We start from the raw sequence: 16,646 nt of genomic DNA, 5'->3' as shown, positions 1-16,646 counted from the left end.
CAGTCCCCCACCTGTCAACGGGAGACATGAACAGCTTGGGGTGAAGGGATAGTGCCACCTAAGTAAGAAGGGATATTTGGGAGCCTCACCCCACCCCCCACCCCCAGCAGCCACCCACGTGGCCGGCCTTGGCCTATCTGACCAGTCCCGGGCGGAAAGGGTGCGGGTCCTGCCCGCCCCCAGCTCCAGGGGCGGGGTTTGGTGGACCCGGGAGCCCAATAAATCCACAGCCGGTCGTCGGGAGCCACCCCTTTAAAGCCCCACGGAGACCTCCAGCTGTCCGCGCAGAGCACGGCTCCCGGGGAACCCGACCGACGGCTGGGCGGTGGACACGCCGCTGTCAGGGCCAGCCTTGCCGAGCGGGAAGGAGGTGCGCCGACAGACGGCAGAGGCAGACGCGTAGACGAAGAGGAGGGACAGGGAGGCAGCCGACCGCAGCGAGGACCCAGAGATTCCTTGCCCAGGGAGCCCCGGCCCAAGTCGCTTTCGCTGCCTCCCTCCAGGGGCCCAAGGAGACAGGTGTGGGGCTTCGCTGTAGAGGCCCAGCATCCTCCCGTCTCCACGCAGCCCTGCCTCCTCGGTAGCCGCCAGCTTCCCTTACCGGGGGGTTGCGGGGGTTGGGGGGGTGGACACGCGCGCGTGGCTGGAAAGGCCGAGGACGCCCTTGGCCCCCGCACCTGCACCTGATGGCCGTCGTCGAGGCAGGAGCGCTGGCCACGTTCGGAGCCTGGGATTACGCGGTCTTCGCCCTCATGCTGCTGGTGTCCACGGGCATCGGGCTGTGGGTCGGGCTGGCGCGGGGCGGGCAGCGCAGCGCTGAGGACTTTTTCACCGGGGGCCGGCGCCTGGCCGCTCTGCCCGTTGGCCTCTCGCTAGCCGCCAGCTTCATGTCGGCGGTGCAGGTGCTGGGCGTGCCAGCCGAGGCCTACCGCTATGGCTTCAAGTTCCTCTGGATGTGCCTGGGACAGTTGCTCAACTCCCTGCTCACCGCCTTCCTCTTCATGCCGGTCTTCTACCGCCTGGGTCTCACCAGCACCTACCAGGTACCAGGCAGAGGCCCGGAGGCAGGACCTGCCTGGCTGAGAACGCAGGGTTGTGACGGGGAGGTCCTGGGGCTTTGACAAACTGTACAGGGGGCCGTAGGCGGGCTCTTTGGGGCTTTAACGGGGCCAACGGGTGCGGAGGGTTCTGGGAAGTAGCCCTAGGCAGCGGGGTGAGGGGCAGGAAGGAGGAAGAGGAGTCGCCGTCCTGGTTCTCCTCGGTGGAAGCCCGCGCAAGGCGGAGCCAGGTGTGCACCAAGTGCGGACAGGCACAAACCTGCCCCGCACATGCTCGGGCGTGCGCACACCCGAGCGATCGCCAGACAATGGGCCAACGGTTCGAGACCCGACTTTCCCGCTTACTCTGCTCCGGCTTCTCAAGTGACAAACTGGGCTAATAAGAGGACTTCCCTCCAGGGCAGGCGGTAAAGTGATTAAAATTGTGACCGGTATATAGTAGGTCACCAATGACAACTGGCCACAGGATCTGTATAGTCGGCTTGTTGACGCAGAGCGGCGCCGCCCCGGGGACCAATTAGCCGCCAGGGAGGGCGGAGGAACGTGAGCCTTTGATTGATCCGTCATCCTGGGCACACGAAGTGTGCCCAGGAGCGGGGATGGCGCGTGTGCACAAGTGTGTGCACACTGGTCGGAATCTGGGGCTTGGCCCCACCCCCACCCCCACCCCCCACCCCCCCACGGGCAAGAGTGGAGACAGAAGTTGGCTTCGGGAGGGAGGGCAGAAGCCACGAGGGAGGGTGAAGCACCCCAGAGGCCTCGATCTCCTGGGTAGGACCTGTCCAGGTGACCACGAGCCTCGGCTCCTCCTTGCAGTACCTGGAGCAGCGCTTCAGCCGCAGCGTGCGGCTCTGCGGGACCCTGCAGTACCTGGTAGCTACAGTGAGTGGCCCCGGCCCCGCCCTCGCCCTCAGGGTCCGGCTCAGATACCTTTTGCCTGGGTCCTAGTCTTGGTCGGCTCCGCCCACAGCCTGCCCCTATCCGTCACGACCCCGCCCCTTAATTTCCCCCCAACCCCCATCCTGCAACGCCGTTCCCGGGCCTAGCCTCCAGTTTACTGGCCCCGCCCCCTGCGGCCAGTTCCGGAGGTTTGGCCCGAAGGCCCGCCCCCCATACTCCCGGCTTGACCCCACCCCACCCTTGTGGGATTCCCCCTACTCATCCGACGCCACAAGCTTTGCCACCACTAGTCCCTCCTTCCCCCTCCCGCGTCCTCCGCGGGCCTCACCTGGTCCCGGCTCTCCACCCGTAGATGCTGTACACAGGCATCGTGATCTACGCCCCCGCGCTCATCCTGAATCAAGGTTTGACTTTGGGAGATCTAGGGAGGGTGGCCCAGAGAGAGCAAAGGCTTTGAGACGAGACCGAAGGAGAGGGGAGAGACTCGGGGTGGGAAGAATCCCGGAGAGATGAGGACGCTAGACACTAGGGGCCAAGTTTGCACCCTGCCTGGATGCCTAATGGGGGGCAGTTTCCTTACACAGTGACCGGGTTGGACATCTGGGCATCGCTCCTGTCCACTGGAGTCATCTGTACCTTCTATACGACTGTGGTGAGTGACACCCCCACTCCACGTGGGGGTCCATGCGCACTGGGTGGGGGACACCCTGAAGCCATCATCCACTCCTTATTTTCCCTTCCTGCTGAGGAAGCCTGCATCCCAGCGGGGCCTCTGTTTCCTTATCTTAATAACAAGTCATTTGAAAGGTTTGTGGCTGGGGCGCCTGGGTGGCTCAGTGGGTTAAAGCCTCTGCCTTCAGCTCAGGTCATGATCCCAGGGTCCTAGGATCAAGCCCCGCATGGGCTCTCTGCTCAGCGGGGAGCCTGCTTCCCCCCTCTCTCTCTGCCTGCCTCTCTCTTACTTGTGATCTCTGTCAAATTAAAAAAAAAGAAAAAAAGAAAGTCTTGTTGCTGAGAGTCCAGACATAGCCTAGCTTCAGGACTGGCTGGATCCAGGGGCTACGACAGAATCCTGTGGGCCCCTCTCCCATCTCTTGGGGTCCCATCAGCTCAGAAAGTAAGTTCCTATTTCAGGATGGACTGGCACACGTTCCAGGAGGGTTCCGGTTAGCTGGCCCCATCTTGTGAGCTGTGATTGGATGAGCCAATCACAGAAGTTTGGGGAGCTGGGGAAGATGTTCTGATTGACTATTTTTGGAACTGGGAGTAGACTGGCTTCCCATGAATGGCCTTTGAGGAAGAAGGGGCTTCTCCAAAGGCATATCCAGGGGCTCCCATGGGAAGGCAGAGGCTGAAGAATAAAAGCTATAGCTAAGAATAATGGTAGTAGTAGTAATGATAATGGGGGCAGTCAACATTTATTCACTCACTGAACTTGTATGTGCTAGGTGCTGTGTGGCAAAGATTTTCTTCACATGAACTGACTGAATCCTCACAACACCATTTTCCAGATGAGGAAACAGGCAGAGAGAGGCATCAGTCCCAGCCACTGTTGAAAGCCAAACTGGGTTGGCCTCAGACAGATTCCTGTCTGAACCCCTGCCTCCCCATCTGTCACATCTTGCAGGGCGGCATGAAGGCTGTGGTCTGGACTGATGTGTTCCAGGTCGTGGTGATGCTAACCGGCTTCTGGGTTGTCCTGGCCCGCGGGATCATGCTGGTGGGTGGGCCCAGGAGCGTACTTGAGATTGCCCAGAACCACTCCCGGATGAATCTGATGGAGTGAGTAAAATTGTAGAGAGGGTACTGCAAAGAGGTGGAGGTGATATCCCTCTGTCCTGGGAGAAGCCAACCAGTGCCTCCTCCTCCAGGAAGTCCTCCCCACTTCCCTTCCCAGACTCTCCACAGACCAAACATTGCCTCCCCTCTCTAGACTGCCCTAGCCCCCATCCCTCCATCTGTCCCACCATGTCCCCCAGCCCAGAGTGGACACTGATGGCTCTCTGAGGTCACAACTGGGCACCGAGAGGTTTTTGAATGCATACATGGACGAATCAGTAAACAAAATTTTCAATCTGGCAAACTCCTACTCATACACTTCAAAACCCACCCCAAATGTCCCCTCAAGGCCCATAAGGTTCAGAGTGGCCATCTGGGGCCCTTGGGAGGGTAAAGTCAATGTGGTGTTCCCATATGGCTGTCTTGTCCCTCCCTTATCTAGCTTTGACCTGGACCCGCGGAGCCGCTACACATTCTGGACTTTTATAGTGGGTGGCACGTTGGTGTGGCTCTCAATGTATGGCGTGAACCAAGCACAGGTGCAACGCTATGTGGCCTGTCGCACGGAGAAGCAGGCCAAGCTGTGAGTGTTTAGGAGGCGCAGGGTGGGGGCCTCTGGGACCAGCTGCCAACCCCCCACCAGCCTGAGGCTGTGCCTTCCCCGCAGGGCCTTACTCATCAACCAGCTGGGCCTGTTCCTGATCGTGTTCAGCGCTGCTGGCTGTGGTATCATCATGTTCACGATCTATGTAGACTGTGACCCTCTCCTTGCAGGGCGCATCTCCGCCCCTGACCAGGTAAGTCTGGCTGAGACTCTTAGGCCACTCCTGCCTTCCCCACCCCCACTCTGAACTGCTGCATGGATGAACCTCTCCGGGCAAGGATGGAATAGCATCTAGAAGAGAGAACAGCCTGTGCAGAGGTCCAGGGGCAGCAAAGAGCTTGGCTCAGAGGAGGATCTGGAAGGAGAGGGGAAGAACAAGGCTGGGAGGCAATGGGGAGCCATGGGGGGAGGGAATGCGCAGGGGACGGGCACATTCAGATTGAGAGTCAGAGACTCCCTGAGGGATATTAAGGAGGAGATGGGATCCCGGTTCAGCATGAAATAATGGTGTTGATTATAATAATCATCAGCTCTCAAGCCACAAGTGCCTACTCTGTTCCTCATGCTGTTCCCTTCACAGTCTCCCATAAAATCTTTCAGCATGTGATGAGGCCAAGGCTGTCATGGCCCTCACTTTACAGATGAGCAAACTGGGGCTGGAATGGGTGGGAAGCAACTGTCTGAGGTCAACAGGTGAGTCAGCTGCAGCACTGGGGCAGGAGGCATGCCTGGTTCAGAGTCTGTTCAGAATTGGCAGAAAATGGAAGGCTGTCCCGTCTGCTTTCCTCTGCTGTGGTCAGCTCCTGGACTGTTTGACTGTGCAACCTCAGCCAAGGGCCGCACCTGTTAGGCTTACTGTCCTCATCAGTAAAGCAGAGATAACGTGGGACTCTGCCTCACTGGGATCCCAGGGCTCTGTGCATGGTGGGGCTCAGTGACTGTCCTTCGGGGCACACAGTCAATCAGCAAACACACACTCAGTGCCTGCTGTGAGCCCGTTCTGCACTGGGCCCTGGGGACATGCAGTGTGAGGACAGACAGAATCCCTGTCCTTGGGGTGCTGCTGTCCTGGACGCCAACTCCCCCCACCCACCCACCCAGTACATGCCCTTGCTGGTGCTGGACATCTTCGAGGACCTGCCTGGAGTCCCTGGGCTCTTTCTGGCCTGTGCCTACAGTGGCACCCTCAGGTGAGCAGCCTTCCTTGCTCACCCGGCTGTCCCCCGTGGGATAGAATGTTCTGGGCATGTCCATCATTTACAGTTTCTGCTTGGTCCCCAGTGGGCAGCTCAGAGGGGCCCCAGCAGAAGGGGGGGCCCTAGCAGAAGGCATGCCCTGAGGACAAGGACCCCAGCTGTGGGGTTTTCACCTTATCACCTGGCAGGGCCTCACCTGTCTCCCCTCTCCCTTCTTTCTTTCCTTCTTTTGGCACCCAAACAAATGTTATTGGGCACATACTGAGCACCTACTATATACATATGTGGCCTCTACTGCCATTCTGAGTCCCAGGGCACAGCTGTGACTGAGTGGTACCCCACTCCTGCCTCAGGGGCCTCACATTCCAAATATTCTGCAACTTCTGGCTCATCCCTGCTCTTGCTGTGACCAGGGTCCCATGCAGTTCTCAGCAGCAGCCCATGATTGCTGTGTAATGAGAATTTGTGCCATTCATGTCCTTGGTCAGGGGTGTCTTTGCTCCCCTGGGGATGTCTTAGGGCTGGGGGCATGGATGGTGGGATGGTGGACATCTCCTCCACTCTTGAGGAATTCTGTCTGTTACCCATGCCTCTGCCCTTGGGCTAGGTCAGATGGTATGAGCAGCTGGGGCCTCCCCCAGCAGGTGGACCCCAGAGAGGGGTGTGGCCAGTCCCTTGATGAGGCCTGTTGACCACCCTCCCCAACCTATGCTCAGCACTGCCTCCACCAGCATCAACGCCATGGCCGCAGTCACCGTGGAGGACCTCATCAAACCTCGGCTGCCGAGCCTCGCACCCCGGAAACTCGTGATGATCTCCAAGGGGCTCTGTGAGTTGGGGAACCTGATGGGGGGGGCAGGGCGGCCTCTCCCCGCTGACCATGCCGCCCCCCCATCTGCCACAGCCCTCATCTATGGCTCAGCCTGTCTCACCGTAGCGGCCCTGTCCTCGCTGCTGGGGGGAGGTGTCCTCCAGGTGAGCGTCCCTCCCTGACCCACCCCATCGCCACAGGAAGCAGGGCACGGTCTGCTTTGAACTGAAACCCAGAACGGGTCCTACTTTTCATGGCAGAACGGGTCTGATGCCATCCGCCTGATAACTTTCTGCAGTCACCTGGCTGGTGGCAGTGGCAGTGGGAGGTGGGGTGGGGGGAGTGGCTTGGAGGTGGGACCAGAATTTATCCAACACAGGGGAGAGAGGCAGGAACAGGGAGTCCCATCCCCTTTAGGGAAACAAGCACGGGTCTCAAGGTCCACAGTGGAATTCCTCAGGTCTTGCTTTCTCAGCAAGCAAACTGAAGCCAGGAGAGATGGGATGGTTCTGCCCTCAGCTCCCCCTCCCCTACCGGCTCTTGCAGGGCTCCTTCACCGTCATGGGAGTCATCAGTGGCCCCCTCCTTGGAGCCTTCATTCTGGGGATGTTTCTTCCTGCCTGCAACACACCGGTGAGTGGGGGCAGCTAGGGGTTGGGAGGGCACAAGACCTCTCTCCCCTGACCTAGACTCTGTCCCCAGGGTGTCCTCTCCGGGCTGGCCACTGGCATGGCGCTTTCACTGTGGGTGGCTGTGGGTGCCACTCTGTACCCGCCCAGCACCCAGTCCTTGGGAGTCCTGCCGTCATCGGCTGACGGCTGTGTCATGCCCTCGGCCAACGCCTCTGAATTCTTGGGCCAGCTCCTTGCCACCAACACCTCCAGCAGGAACAGCAGGTGAGCTGGCCTGAGAGGGTGCGATGGGGGAGGGGGGCTCTTAAACTGAGTCTGAATGAAAAGGAGGAATGTGCTCTGGGGACAGTGAAGGAAGGGCATTCCCAGTGGAGAGAAGTGTGAGTGCAAAGGGCTTGGGGTCGGGTTCAGTTTAGTGCATTCCAATGATGGAGAGGATGGGGTGTATTTAGTGGGCCAAGAAAGGATAGATTGGGTTCAGGCAGAAGAATGTGGTCTGATTCTTTATTTTTATTATTATCACTATTGAGATATAATTTGCAGACCATAAAACGAACCATTTAAAAGTGGTTTTAGTGGATTCACAAGGTTACACAACCATCACCATTAACTCAAAAACATTTCATCACCTCACAAGGAACCTCCATCCCCATGAGCATTGCTCTCCCTCCAGCTTCTGGGAACCACTAATCCGATTTCTGTTGCTCTGGTTTTGCTTGTCTGGACACTTCTTATAAATGGAATTATATAATAGACAGCCTGTTTCATCTGGCTTTTTTCACTCAGTGTGATGTTTTCAAAATTTTTGTTTTGTTTTTGATATTTTCAATGTTTATCCACATTGTAACACATCTGAGGGCCTGATTCCTTTTTATGGCTGAATAATATTCCTGTGTGGATGGCCCTCATTTTGCTTATCCATACATCCCTTGGACAACTCGGTTGTGTCCACTTTTTGGCTACTGCGAGTTTTGGTGGGGACATCTGGTTTCATTTCTCTTGGTCTATACCTAGGAGTGGAAATACTGGATCATATAGACATTCTTTTTAAATTATTTTTTAAACACTTTTTTAAGGTTTTATTTATTTATTTGAGAGAGCAGAGGGAGAGGGAGAGCATGAGCGGGGGTGGAAAAACAGAGGGAGAAGGAGAAGCAGACTCCCTGCAGAGCAGGGAGCCTGACGTGGGGCTTGATCCCAGGACCCTGGAGATCATCTTCTGAGCTGAAGGCAGATGCTTAACCCACTGAGCCTCTATACCTTTTGTTTGTTTGTTTGTTTGTTTGTTTATTGTTGAGTTCTAATTTGTATGTTCTTTAAATCTTTATGTATTCTGCATACTAGATCCTCATCAGATGTATGATTTGCAAGTATTTTCTTCCACTCTGGATTGTCTTTTCATTCTCTTTATAGTGTCCTTTGATGCACAGAAGTCCAATATATCTCTGTTTTCTTGGGCTGCTTGTGCTTTTGGAATCACATCTAAGTCTCATCTAATTACCAAATCCAAGTTCATAAAGATGCACACCTAATGTTTTCGTCTAAGAGTTTGATTCGGTAGATTCTGAGGGTAATACAGAGCCATGGAGAGTGGTGAGCAGTGGCAGGAGGTCATCTGAGTTACATTTCAGTAATGTTCCCTCTGGTTGTGTGTACAGAACACCTATGGGTGGGAGTGGGTTAGCCTGAGAGGAAGAGAAGTGGCTACCGCACACATCTGAGTGAGAAATAATGGAATATTGCGCCAGGCCATGACAGTGGAAGTGGGAGGAAATGAACAAACTGGGAGTGGCTTTTGGACTCATGCACACCTCTCCTACCCCCAGCCCTGAAATGGACCTTGATCGACCCGCTTTAGCTGACAGCTTCTATGCCATTTCCTACCTTTACTATGGTGCCCTCGGCACGCTGAGCACTGTGCTATGTGGAGCCCTCGTCAGCTGCTTGACAGGTAAGCAGGGCATATGTCCTCCTCAGAGATCACCTTGTGGATCCCGCTGCCTCCAGGACCCACCACCGGGCAGGAAGCGGGCAGGAAGAAGAGAAAAGACATTCCCGTCAGCCAGATGGCCACCACGTGCTTGATGCATCAACACCCTTTCTGCTGTGTTGCCTTCGGGAAAACCCTGCACCTCGCGGGGCTGGTCCCATTTTGCAAAGGCAGAAGAAAACTGAGCCACCCCTCCTCCCTTCCACCTACCTATCTAGTCTCTCCCCCGCCTCCAAAACGTTGTCCTTGCCAGAGGATATGGGGTGGAGCCGCGAGGCGCTGTCCATTGTGCTGAAATAGCTTCTCAGCAGGACCTCAGGGGCTCCGTGTCCATCCGGGGATTCTGAATGCCACTCGAGAAGTGGGAAGACTTTAGGAGACATCAATAGTGATCACAATACCTGTTCTTGCTTCCTGTGTCTCAGACTTTACATTCACCAGGGCTTTCTTGAGTTCTCTATGCCAGATAGTATTCTAGATGCTGGGGAAATAATGAACCATAATGAACCATAGACCCCGTTACTGTGTAGATGAGAAAACTGAAACCCAGAGAAGGGCAGAGGCTTGCCAGGGTACCCAGTGGGTCATTAATGAGAATCTGGGGATTGGAACCCATCAGAGATCTCCCTTTCCCCTCTCTCTCCAGTTCCCATCACCTCTTCACTAAATATCCCCCTGTCCCCTCAGGCCCCACCAAGCGCAGTGCCTTGAGTCCTGGGCTGCTGTGGTGGGATCTTGCACGGCAGACAGCATCGGTGGCCCCCAAGGAAGAAGTGGCTACCTTGGATGACAGCTTGGGGAAGGTCAGTCACAGGGCTGGCTCCCAGAGCAGGGGAGGGATAGTGAAGTGATTTTTGATCCCCTGGGCATGGCCATAAGTCGGGGGAGGAACATGGTGAATCACCATCTTTCTCAACCTCTTCCAGCAAAAAGACTTGCTTGAGAGTTGACATGTCTTCCACACTTTTTATTAAGCCCTTAAAAAAAAGACTGAACAGAATTTCATATTATTCATTTCCTTGGATTACTTCCAGGCTGTGGCAAGTGAAACTGGTTTCCCTTTAAGGCATTGATTTAAAATCTCTTCTGTAAATAAAAGTACTTAATTCAAAAGTGAGTCAACTTAGAAAAAATCTTACATAAGAAACATGACCGGGGTGGGCCAAATTCACCCAAAGCCATGTGGTTGCTCTGTAAATGCCCTGAATTCAGAAGATGCTGTCCTTGACCCAGACCTGCCCCTGCTTTGGAATCCCTGTTTCATTTTCTCATTTCTTACACACTTGCTATGTACCCAGCCCGACTCTGGGCTGGAGTTCATGCCCACTGTCTAGGAGGAGCAGATAAAAGCTAAACTGAGAAATAAGTAAGTTCTCAGCAGGTACTGGCAGTGAAACAGGGTACTGTGATGAGGGTGGCCTCTTGGAAGACGTAGGAGGTAGAGCCAGCCCTAGGAAGATCTGGGGGAAGGGCATTCTGGGTGGAGAGCACAGCCGGTGAAAAGGCTGAGGCCAGAAGCTTGAGAAGAGGAGGTATGGAGAGGGAAGGGATTTGGCTGGAATGTTTTGAGAGCTCCTTTCAGCGGCTGTGGCAAAGTATTTTCTTGAAGGGGTGCAGCCTGAAAGAGTAAGAGGGAGGCAGGCATTCTTGCAAGCACTGATGGCCTGAAATATTGGTGACGGCATTGGGGGAGAGAAGCGGGTGGAGGTTTTGGAGGCAGAAGCGAGAGGACTGGCTGATGCACTGACCAAGGGGATGGTTGAGCAACTCCTGCCCAGGTTCTGTAGTTTTAAGCCCTCAGTGATCCCATCTGGGGGGTGAGCTGGCACAGAGCAGAATGGCGTCTCTGATGGTGTCTTTCTTCATTTTTCCTTCCAGAGTGTTGAGGAACTGCCCCCTGGAACTAAGAGGACTCCTGACTTCCCACCCACTGACGAGGACCATCTGCTCTACCTGGGGCAGAAGGAGGTCAATGGACCCGGCTCCTGGACTCCCAGCAGTACACATGACCGTGGTCAGGACCTTCGGGAAACAGACCTCTGAGCCAGCAGGGGACTGGCTACCTGGGATATAACCTCAGGGTAGGCCCTCCCAGGCCACAGAAGAACGGCCTCTGGCTCCAATTGGCTGGTCTGTGTCTTTATGCAAATGAGTTTGGGATCCCTGCCCTATGGAAAGAGGTGAAGCCCTACCTCTGGGAGGTCATTTTATCCAGCCCCCTTCCAGCCAGCCCCTAGTCTTAGATGCTGCACCCTTGCCTGTTCCCCCAAAATGAAGCCAGATTTCTGTCTATGTACAATAGAAAGATATAGAAGTCCCCTCTGAACAACATGGGAAAACTCCAGGCCCAGCATTAGAGTCTGAGAAAGTCTCCAGTGCTTCTCTAGAATGTTAGCAAGGATCTTGGAGGTCCTCAGGCACCAATCCCTGCACCCCATCTCACAGTTGGGGAAACTGAGGCCTGGAAAGGGGCAACAACTTGACCAAGGCCACAGAGCACACCAGAGATTCACTGAGAATTGGGACACCAGCATTTCTGCCCTTACCGCCTCCCTCTTTTCCTCCCTTTGGAGGGTCAGACATCACATGGCCCCTGACCTTGGGAGCAAGAAGGGAAGATAAAGGAGAAATAACATTCTTGATCTTATCCTGGAGACACTATGTATCTTATCTGCCTGAGGTTACAGCAAGTCAGGTTGGGGCAGGGACAGACCTGGGAGCTACATGATGTTGAAGGTCTATTGCCAGCATGTCACCAGCAATAGACAGGGTCTGTGGACAGGGTCAGACAGGTGGGCAAAGCCATGTCCTGGGGACGCGCTTGACTTTGGATGCAGAGATTTAATCCATGCACTTCAAATAAATGGACTTTGATGCTTAATGTTCTATGCTGTCTGAAAAATCATTCTGGCTGTTGCCTTAGATCTCCTCGGTCAGATGGGAGTGTGAATCTCAGTGTCTCTTGTCCCGAGACTGTGAGTGAATAAGACTGAGTAAGCATCAGAGCAAGGTGAGAATTGCCACCTTGGGGCGCCTTGTGCTGCCCTCCCTGGCACACAGCTTCTCTCCCTTTCCTGATCTGCACTTGAACCATGCTCTTTCTGCTTGGACCCTGCGAGCCTCCACACTGTCCCTGCACTGATCCCTTGGGGTCTGGGACCTTGAGAACTGATTGAACTCACACCTGCACACATACCTCATGCAGCTCCAGGGGTCCCCAAGGGAGCATCCTGTACTCACTTCAATAGGGTCATCCCCAAATTCAAGACCCAGAACCTCAGAATGTAACCTTATTTGAAGAGTCTTGGCAGATATACTTAGATTAAGATAAGGTCATACTAGATGAGGGTGACCCTCAACCCAGTGACTGTCCTCATAAGAAAAGAAGACACGTGGATACCGAGGGAGAGATTGACACATCCACAAGGCAAGGGACAGCAAGGATTGCTGGAACCAGCAGAGGCCAGGAGAGAGGCAAGAGGGGGTTTCTCTCTTGGAGCCTTCAGAAGGAGTACAGCCTACCAATACCTTGATTTCAGATTTCTGGCATCGAGAGCTGGGAGAGAAAAAAATATCTATTATTTTAAACTATGGCAGCCCAGGAAGTGAACACATCTCGGGATCTGGGCTCTCTCCACCCCTCAGAGACCTGGCCCTCTGGCTGTTTTCAGGAGGCCTTTAGATTTAGACTTAAAAGGGACCGTTGCAAATTTTCAGTCATTGACTGAGTAACAGGGGAAGCAGGCTTTCCGATGCTTAGTGGTGCCTGCTCAGAGCAGAGCCCAACTTGGTGGTAAGAAAAGGCATGAGAGGCTAAGGCTTGTCTGGCTGATGTTTTAGGGATCCAACCATGTTGTCCCATCATCAATAGTTCATTCCTTTCTATTGCTGAAGAGTATCCCATGGTACAGACGAATCGGTTTGTTCATCCATTCACGATGTCAGCCTTGAAAATAAAACAGCCAGTTCCTTTACCAGCAAAATGGGTTTATTTGGGAATGACAGAGGAATTGAAATTCGGGACTTGAAAGCTATGGCAAAACCATAGCTGAGTCTAGAGAACAAGGGAGAGAAATGTTCCTTTATAGAGAAAAAGAAGGAAGCTGGGCACCTAGAGGGCTCAGTCGGTTAAGAGTTTGCCTTCTGCTCAGGTCATGATCTCAGGGTCCTGGGCTCGAGCCCCTCATCAGGCTCCCTGCTCCGTAGAATTTGCTTCTCCCTCTCCCTCTGCTGCTCCCCCTGCCCTGTGCCCTCTCTCACTATCTTTCTCAAATAAATAAATAAGTAAAATCTTTTTAAAAAGAGAGAGAGAGAGAGAACTCATGCGCATATGTGAGGGGATAGGGGCAGAGGAGGAGGGAAAGGGAGAGAAACAGAATCCCTGCTGAGTGGTTAGCCTGACAAGGGGCTCTATTCCTAGGACTCTGAGATCACGACCTGAGCAAAAATTAAGAGTTGGTCGCTTAACCGACTTAGCCACCCATGCACCTCTAAGAATTCTTTATATATTCTGGATGCAAGTTCTTTGTTAGCTCTATGCACTGCCAATATTTTCTCCCAGCTTGTGTCTTGCTTCTTCAGTTTATAAAGATGGTCTTTGGAAGAGCAGAATTTGTAGTTTTGATTTATCAAAATTATCCGTTTTTTTCTTTTCATTTTTTTGTGGTAAAATGTGCACAGCATAAAAATTATGGCTTTAACTATTTTTAAAGATTTTGTTTATTTATGTCACAGAGAGAGACACAACGAGAGAGGGAAGACAAGCAGGGGGAGTGGGAGAGGGGGGCTTGGCTTTCTGCCAAGCAGAGACACCACCCTCCCATGCAGGGCTTGATCCCAGGACCCTGGGATCATGACCTGAGCCAAAGGCAGATGCTTAATAACTGAGCCACCCAGGCTCCCCTAGAAGAATATTTTAAAATAGTTGACATTCATTGAGCCTGTACTATGTGCCATGTGGTTGACCCATATTAGACGTGTTAGTGTTTATTGAACAGTGACTCAGGAGCAAGCACCTTTTTTAGTAATTATTTTATCAATTTATTTTTTCATTAATTGATTTTCTTTTTTAGAGCAGTTTTAGAGTTATAGTATAGAAACACTGAGCAGAATGTTTAGAAAGCTCCCATAGGGGGGCCTGGCTGGTTCAGTTGGCTGAGCGACTGCCTTTAGCTCAGGTTATGATCTCAGGTTCCTGGGATTGAGCTCTGCCTTGGGGGTCCCTGCTCAACAGGGTGTCTGCTTCTCCCTCTCCCTCTGCTCTTCTCCCTACTTGTGCTCTTTCTCTAGTTCTCTCTTTCTCAAATAAACAAACAAAATCTTAAAAAAATTTTAAAACTCTCCCATAGACTTCTCTCTCTCCTACAGCCTCAGTTTCCCCTATTATTAACATCACATCTTTCATTAGTATGGTATATTTGTTACTGTTGGTGAGTGAGTATTGGTACATTATTATTAACTGAAGTCTTTAGTTTACTCTTTGGGTTGTATATTCTGTGTGTTTTGACAAATGTGCAATGTCATGTCTCCGCCATTACCATATCCTACAGAATAATTTTCTTGCCTTAAAAATCCTGTGTTTCAGGGCACCTGGGTGGTTCAGTGGGTTAAGCCTCTGCCTTCGGCTAGGATCATGATCTCAGGGTCCTGGGATCAAGCCCCGCATCGGGTTCTCTGCTCGTGGGGAGCCTGCTTTCCCCACCTCCTGTCTGCCTTTCTGCTTACTTGTGATATCTCTTTCTCAAATAAATTTTAAAAATCTTAAAAAAAAAAATCCTGTGTTTCACCTACATTGGTCTTGCATTCAGTCTCTTCTTCATTTTTATCTACTTTGTTTACTCTTTCTGATTTTCTATCAATGATAGTCTCATCTGGTCTCAATTCTTTTTCTTATTTTATTACATTGGCCAGCACCTCTGAATCAGTGTTTAATAATAGCCATGACTGTGGGCTTTCCAGCCCCGTCCTGGACTACGTCCTCTTTCTGTTTCACCATCCAACACGATACAGATGATTTTTTTTCCCAATCATGATCTTTGATCAGACTAATTTTCTCCTAGTCCCCATTAACTAAGAACTGAAAAAAAAAAAAAAAAAAGTCGGAAGTGGTTGCTGGATGTTATCCAAGGCTTTTCCAGCACAGTGAGATGATCATTTGGTATTTTTCTCCTTTTATCTCTTCATTGAGTAAGTGAGGCTTTCTGATGCTGAACTTTCCTTGCCTTTTGGGGGAAGGGAAAAAAAAAAAACCTGCATACCCCTGGTATGTTGTCCTTTAAAGTGCAGCTGAACTCAATTTGCTGATATTTTATTTAGCATTTTTTATGCAGCGAGGCTCCTGACCTCTTCCTGGCATCTGCTTATCCTGCCTCTCAGCTGATTCCCGCAGGGTGTGGGGGAGGGCCTCTCAGAACATCTGCAACTGCTTAACCAGAGGACTTCAACTCAGCAGCGCCCCAGTCCCCTTCCCAGAACTGCTCCTCCTCCAGGTAACCCTGCTACCCAGGGAAACCTTCTGCTGTTCACTTACCTTCTAGAACCCCATTCCTTAGAACAGTTGATTCATTCTACTAAGGGGGGGAGGGGCCAGCCACAAAGCACCCCCCCCAACACCCTAGGGCCTCGGGCTTGTCTCAGTCTCCCCTGCTGATTTTGGCATTCGCAGCTGCAGCTGTGGCCAACAGAGGCCCCATATTCTTGTTGTTCTGGTGCTGTGAGAGAGTTTTCAAGAAGCCAGACTGAGCAAAAGATAGGACCTGGTGGGAAACAGGTAAGTTTCCACTGGTCTGACCTCACCTATCTCCTCTTCAGGTCCACAACTTGTGTCAGCTTCAGGCTTAGCTGACTCCAGGCACAGCTGGGGCAGAGGGGGCCAAGGATGAAGGATCCACCTTATATCCTGTCCTCCCCGGGGCCAGGTCTCAGACAGGGGCTGGAATCTGGGATCCCCCTATACCAGCAGCTCCTGAGGAGGCAGCTCACCTCACACCAAACCAACCCAAAGTACAGAATCTCAGTGAAATTGCTGTGCAACCTGCAGCCAGTTGCTGTCCCTCTCTGGGTCATCCACATCACCTCTCCAAATTCTAACCTGCCAATAGGTCACTCAACAAGCAGGTCAGACTCACGGTTGCTCCAGCAACAGAGACCTCCTACATCACAGAAAAAAAAAAAAAAAGATCGATTGAGGGAAAGATTTTCTTTTCTTTTTTCTTTTAAATGCATATGGATCATATTCTCGTTGCTCCGAGATTAATTTTTCCTTTCAAGAGTAATAATAGAAATGTTTCCTGGGCAGTAATTATAAATCTGATTCACCTTTTCATCTCTTTTTTAAAAAAATTTGATTTTTCTTGTTACCTTTTCATCACACAATATAAAGTGTAAAAGGCCAAATTGTTCTGGAAAGCTTATACTGAAAATCTGTGGCCCCCTACAGCTTTCATGTTTGATGAAATCAAGAAAAATATCTGGGGCCCCCAGGTGGCTAAGCAACGGCCTTCAGCTCAGGTCATGATCTTGGGGCCCTGGGATCGAGCCCCACATCAGGTTCCCTTCTCTGCGGAGAGGCCTGCTTCTCCCTGTCCCTCTGCCTGCCACTCCCCCTGCTTGTGTTCTCTCTCTTTCTGTGTCAAATAAATAAAATATTTTAAAAAATCAAGAAAAATACCAGCACA

At 52.3% G+C, this 16,646-nt stretch overlaps 1 protein-coding gene across 3 annotated transcripts; it reads left to right on the top strand.

The window, feature by feature from the left end:
* The first annotated feature begins 686 nt into the window (after nt 1-686).
* Nucleotides 687-11,851, top strand: SLC5A5 (solute carrier family 5 member 5). 3 transcript variants are annotated; one of them, XM_044253934.1, is made up of 15 exons: nt 687-1,043; nt 1,875-1,940; nt 2,311-2,362; nt 2,543-2,610; nt 3,586-3,740; nt 4,180-4,320; nt 4,405-4,534; nt 5,443-5,531; nt 6,254-6,366; nt 6,442-6,512; nt 6,895-6,981; nt 7,051-7,244; nt 8,807-8,931; nt 9,658-9,773; nt 10,849-11,851. In XM_044253934.1, the coding sequence occupies exons 1-15, from the start codon at nt 687-689 to the stop codon at nt 11,011-11,013; spliced, it is 1,929 nt and encodes a 642-aa protein (XP_044109869.1). In that variant the 3' UTR covers nt 11,014-11,851. The 3 variants fall into 3 exon arrangements, with proteins under 3 accessions (XP_044109869.1, XP_044109868.1, XP_044109870.1); XM_044253933.1 differs by having other exon boundaries at nt 6,254-6,512; XM_044253935.1 differs by lacking the exon at nt 5,443-5,531 and having other exon boundaries at nt 887-1,043; nt 6,824-6,981.
* Nucleotides 11,852-16,646: the final 4,795 nt, after the last annotated feature.

This window comes from Neovison vison, chromosome 6, assembly GCF_020171115.1.
Source record: "Neovison vison isolate M4711 chromosome 6, ASM_NN_V1, whole genome shotgun sequence".
NCBI lineage: Eukaryota > Metazoa > Chordata > Mammalia > Carnivora > Mustelidae > Neogale > Neogale vison.
The sequence above is the reverse complement of the archived record's forward strand: the minus strand, read 5'-3'. Positions and strand labels throughout refer to the sequence as shown.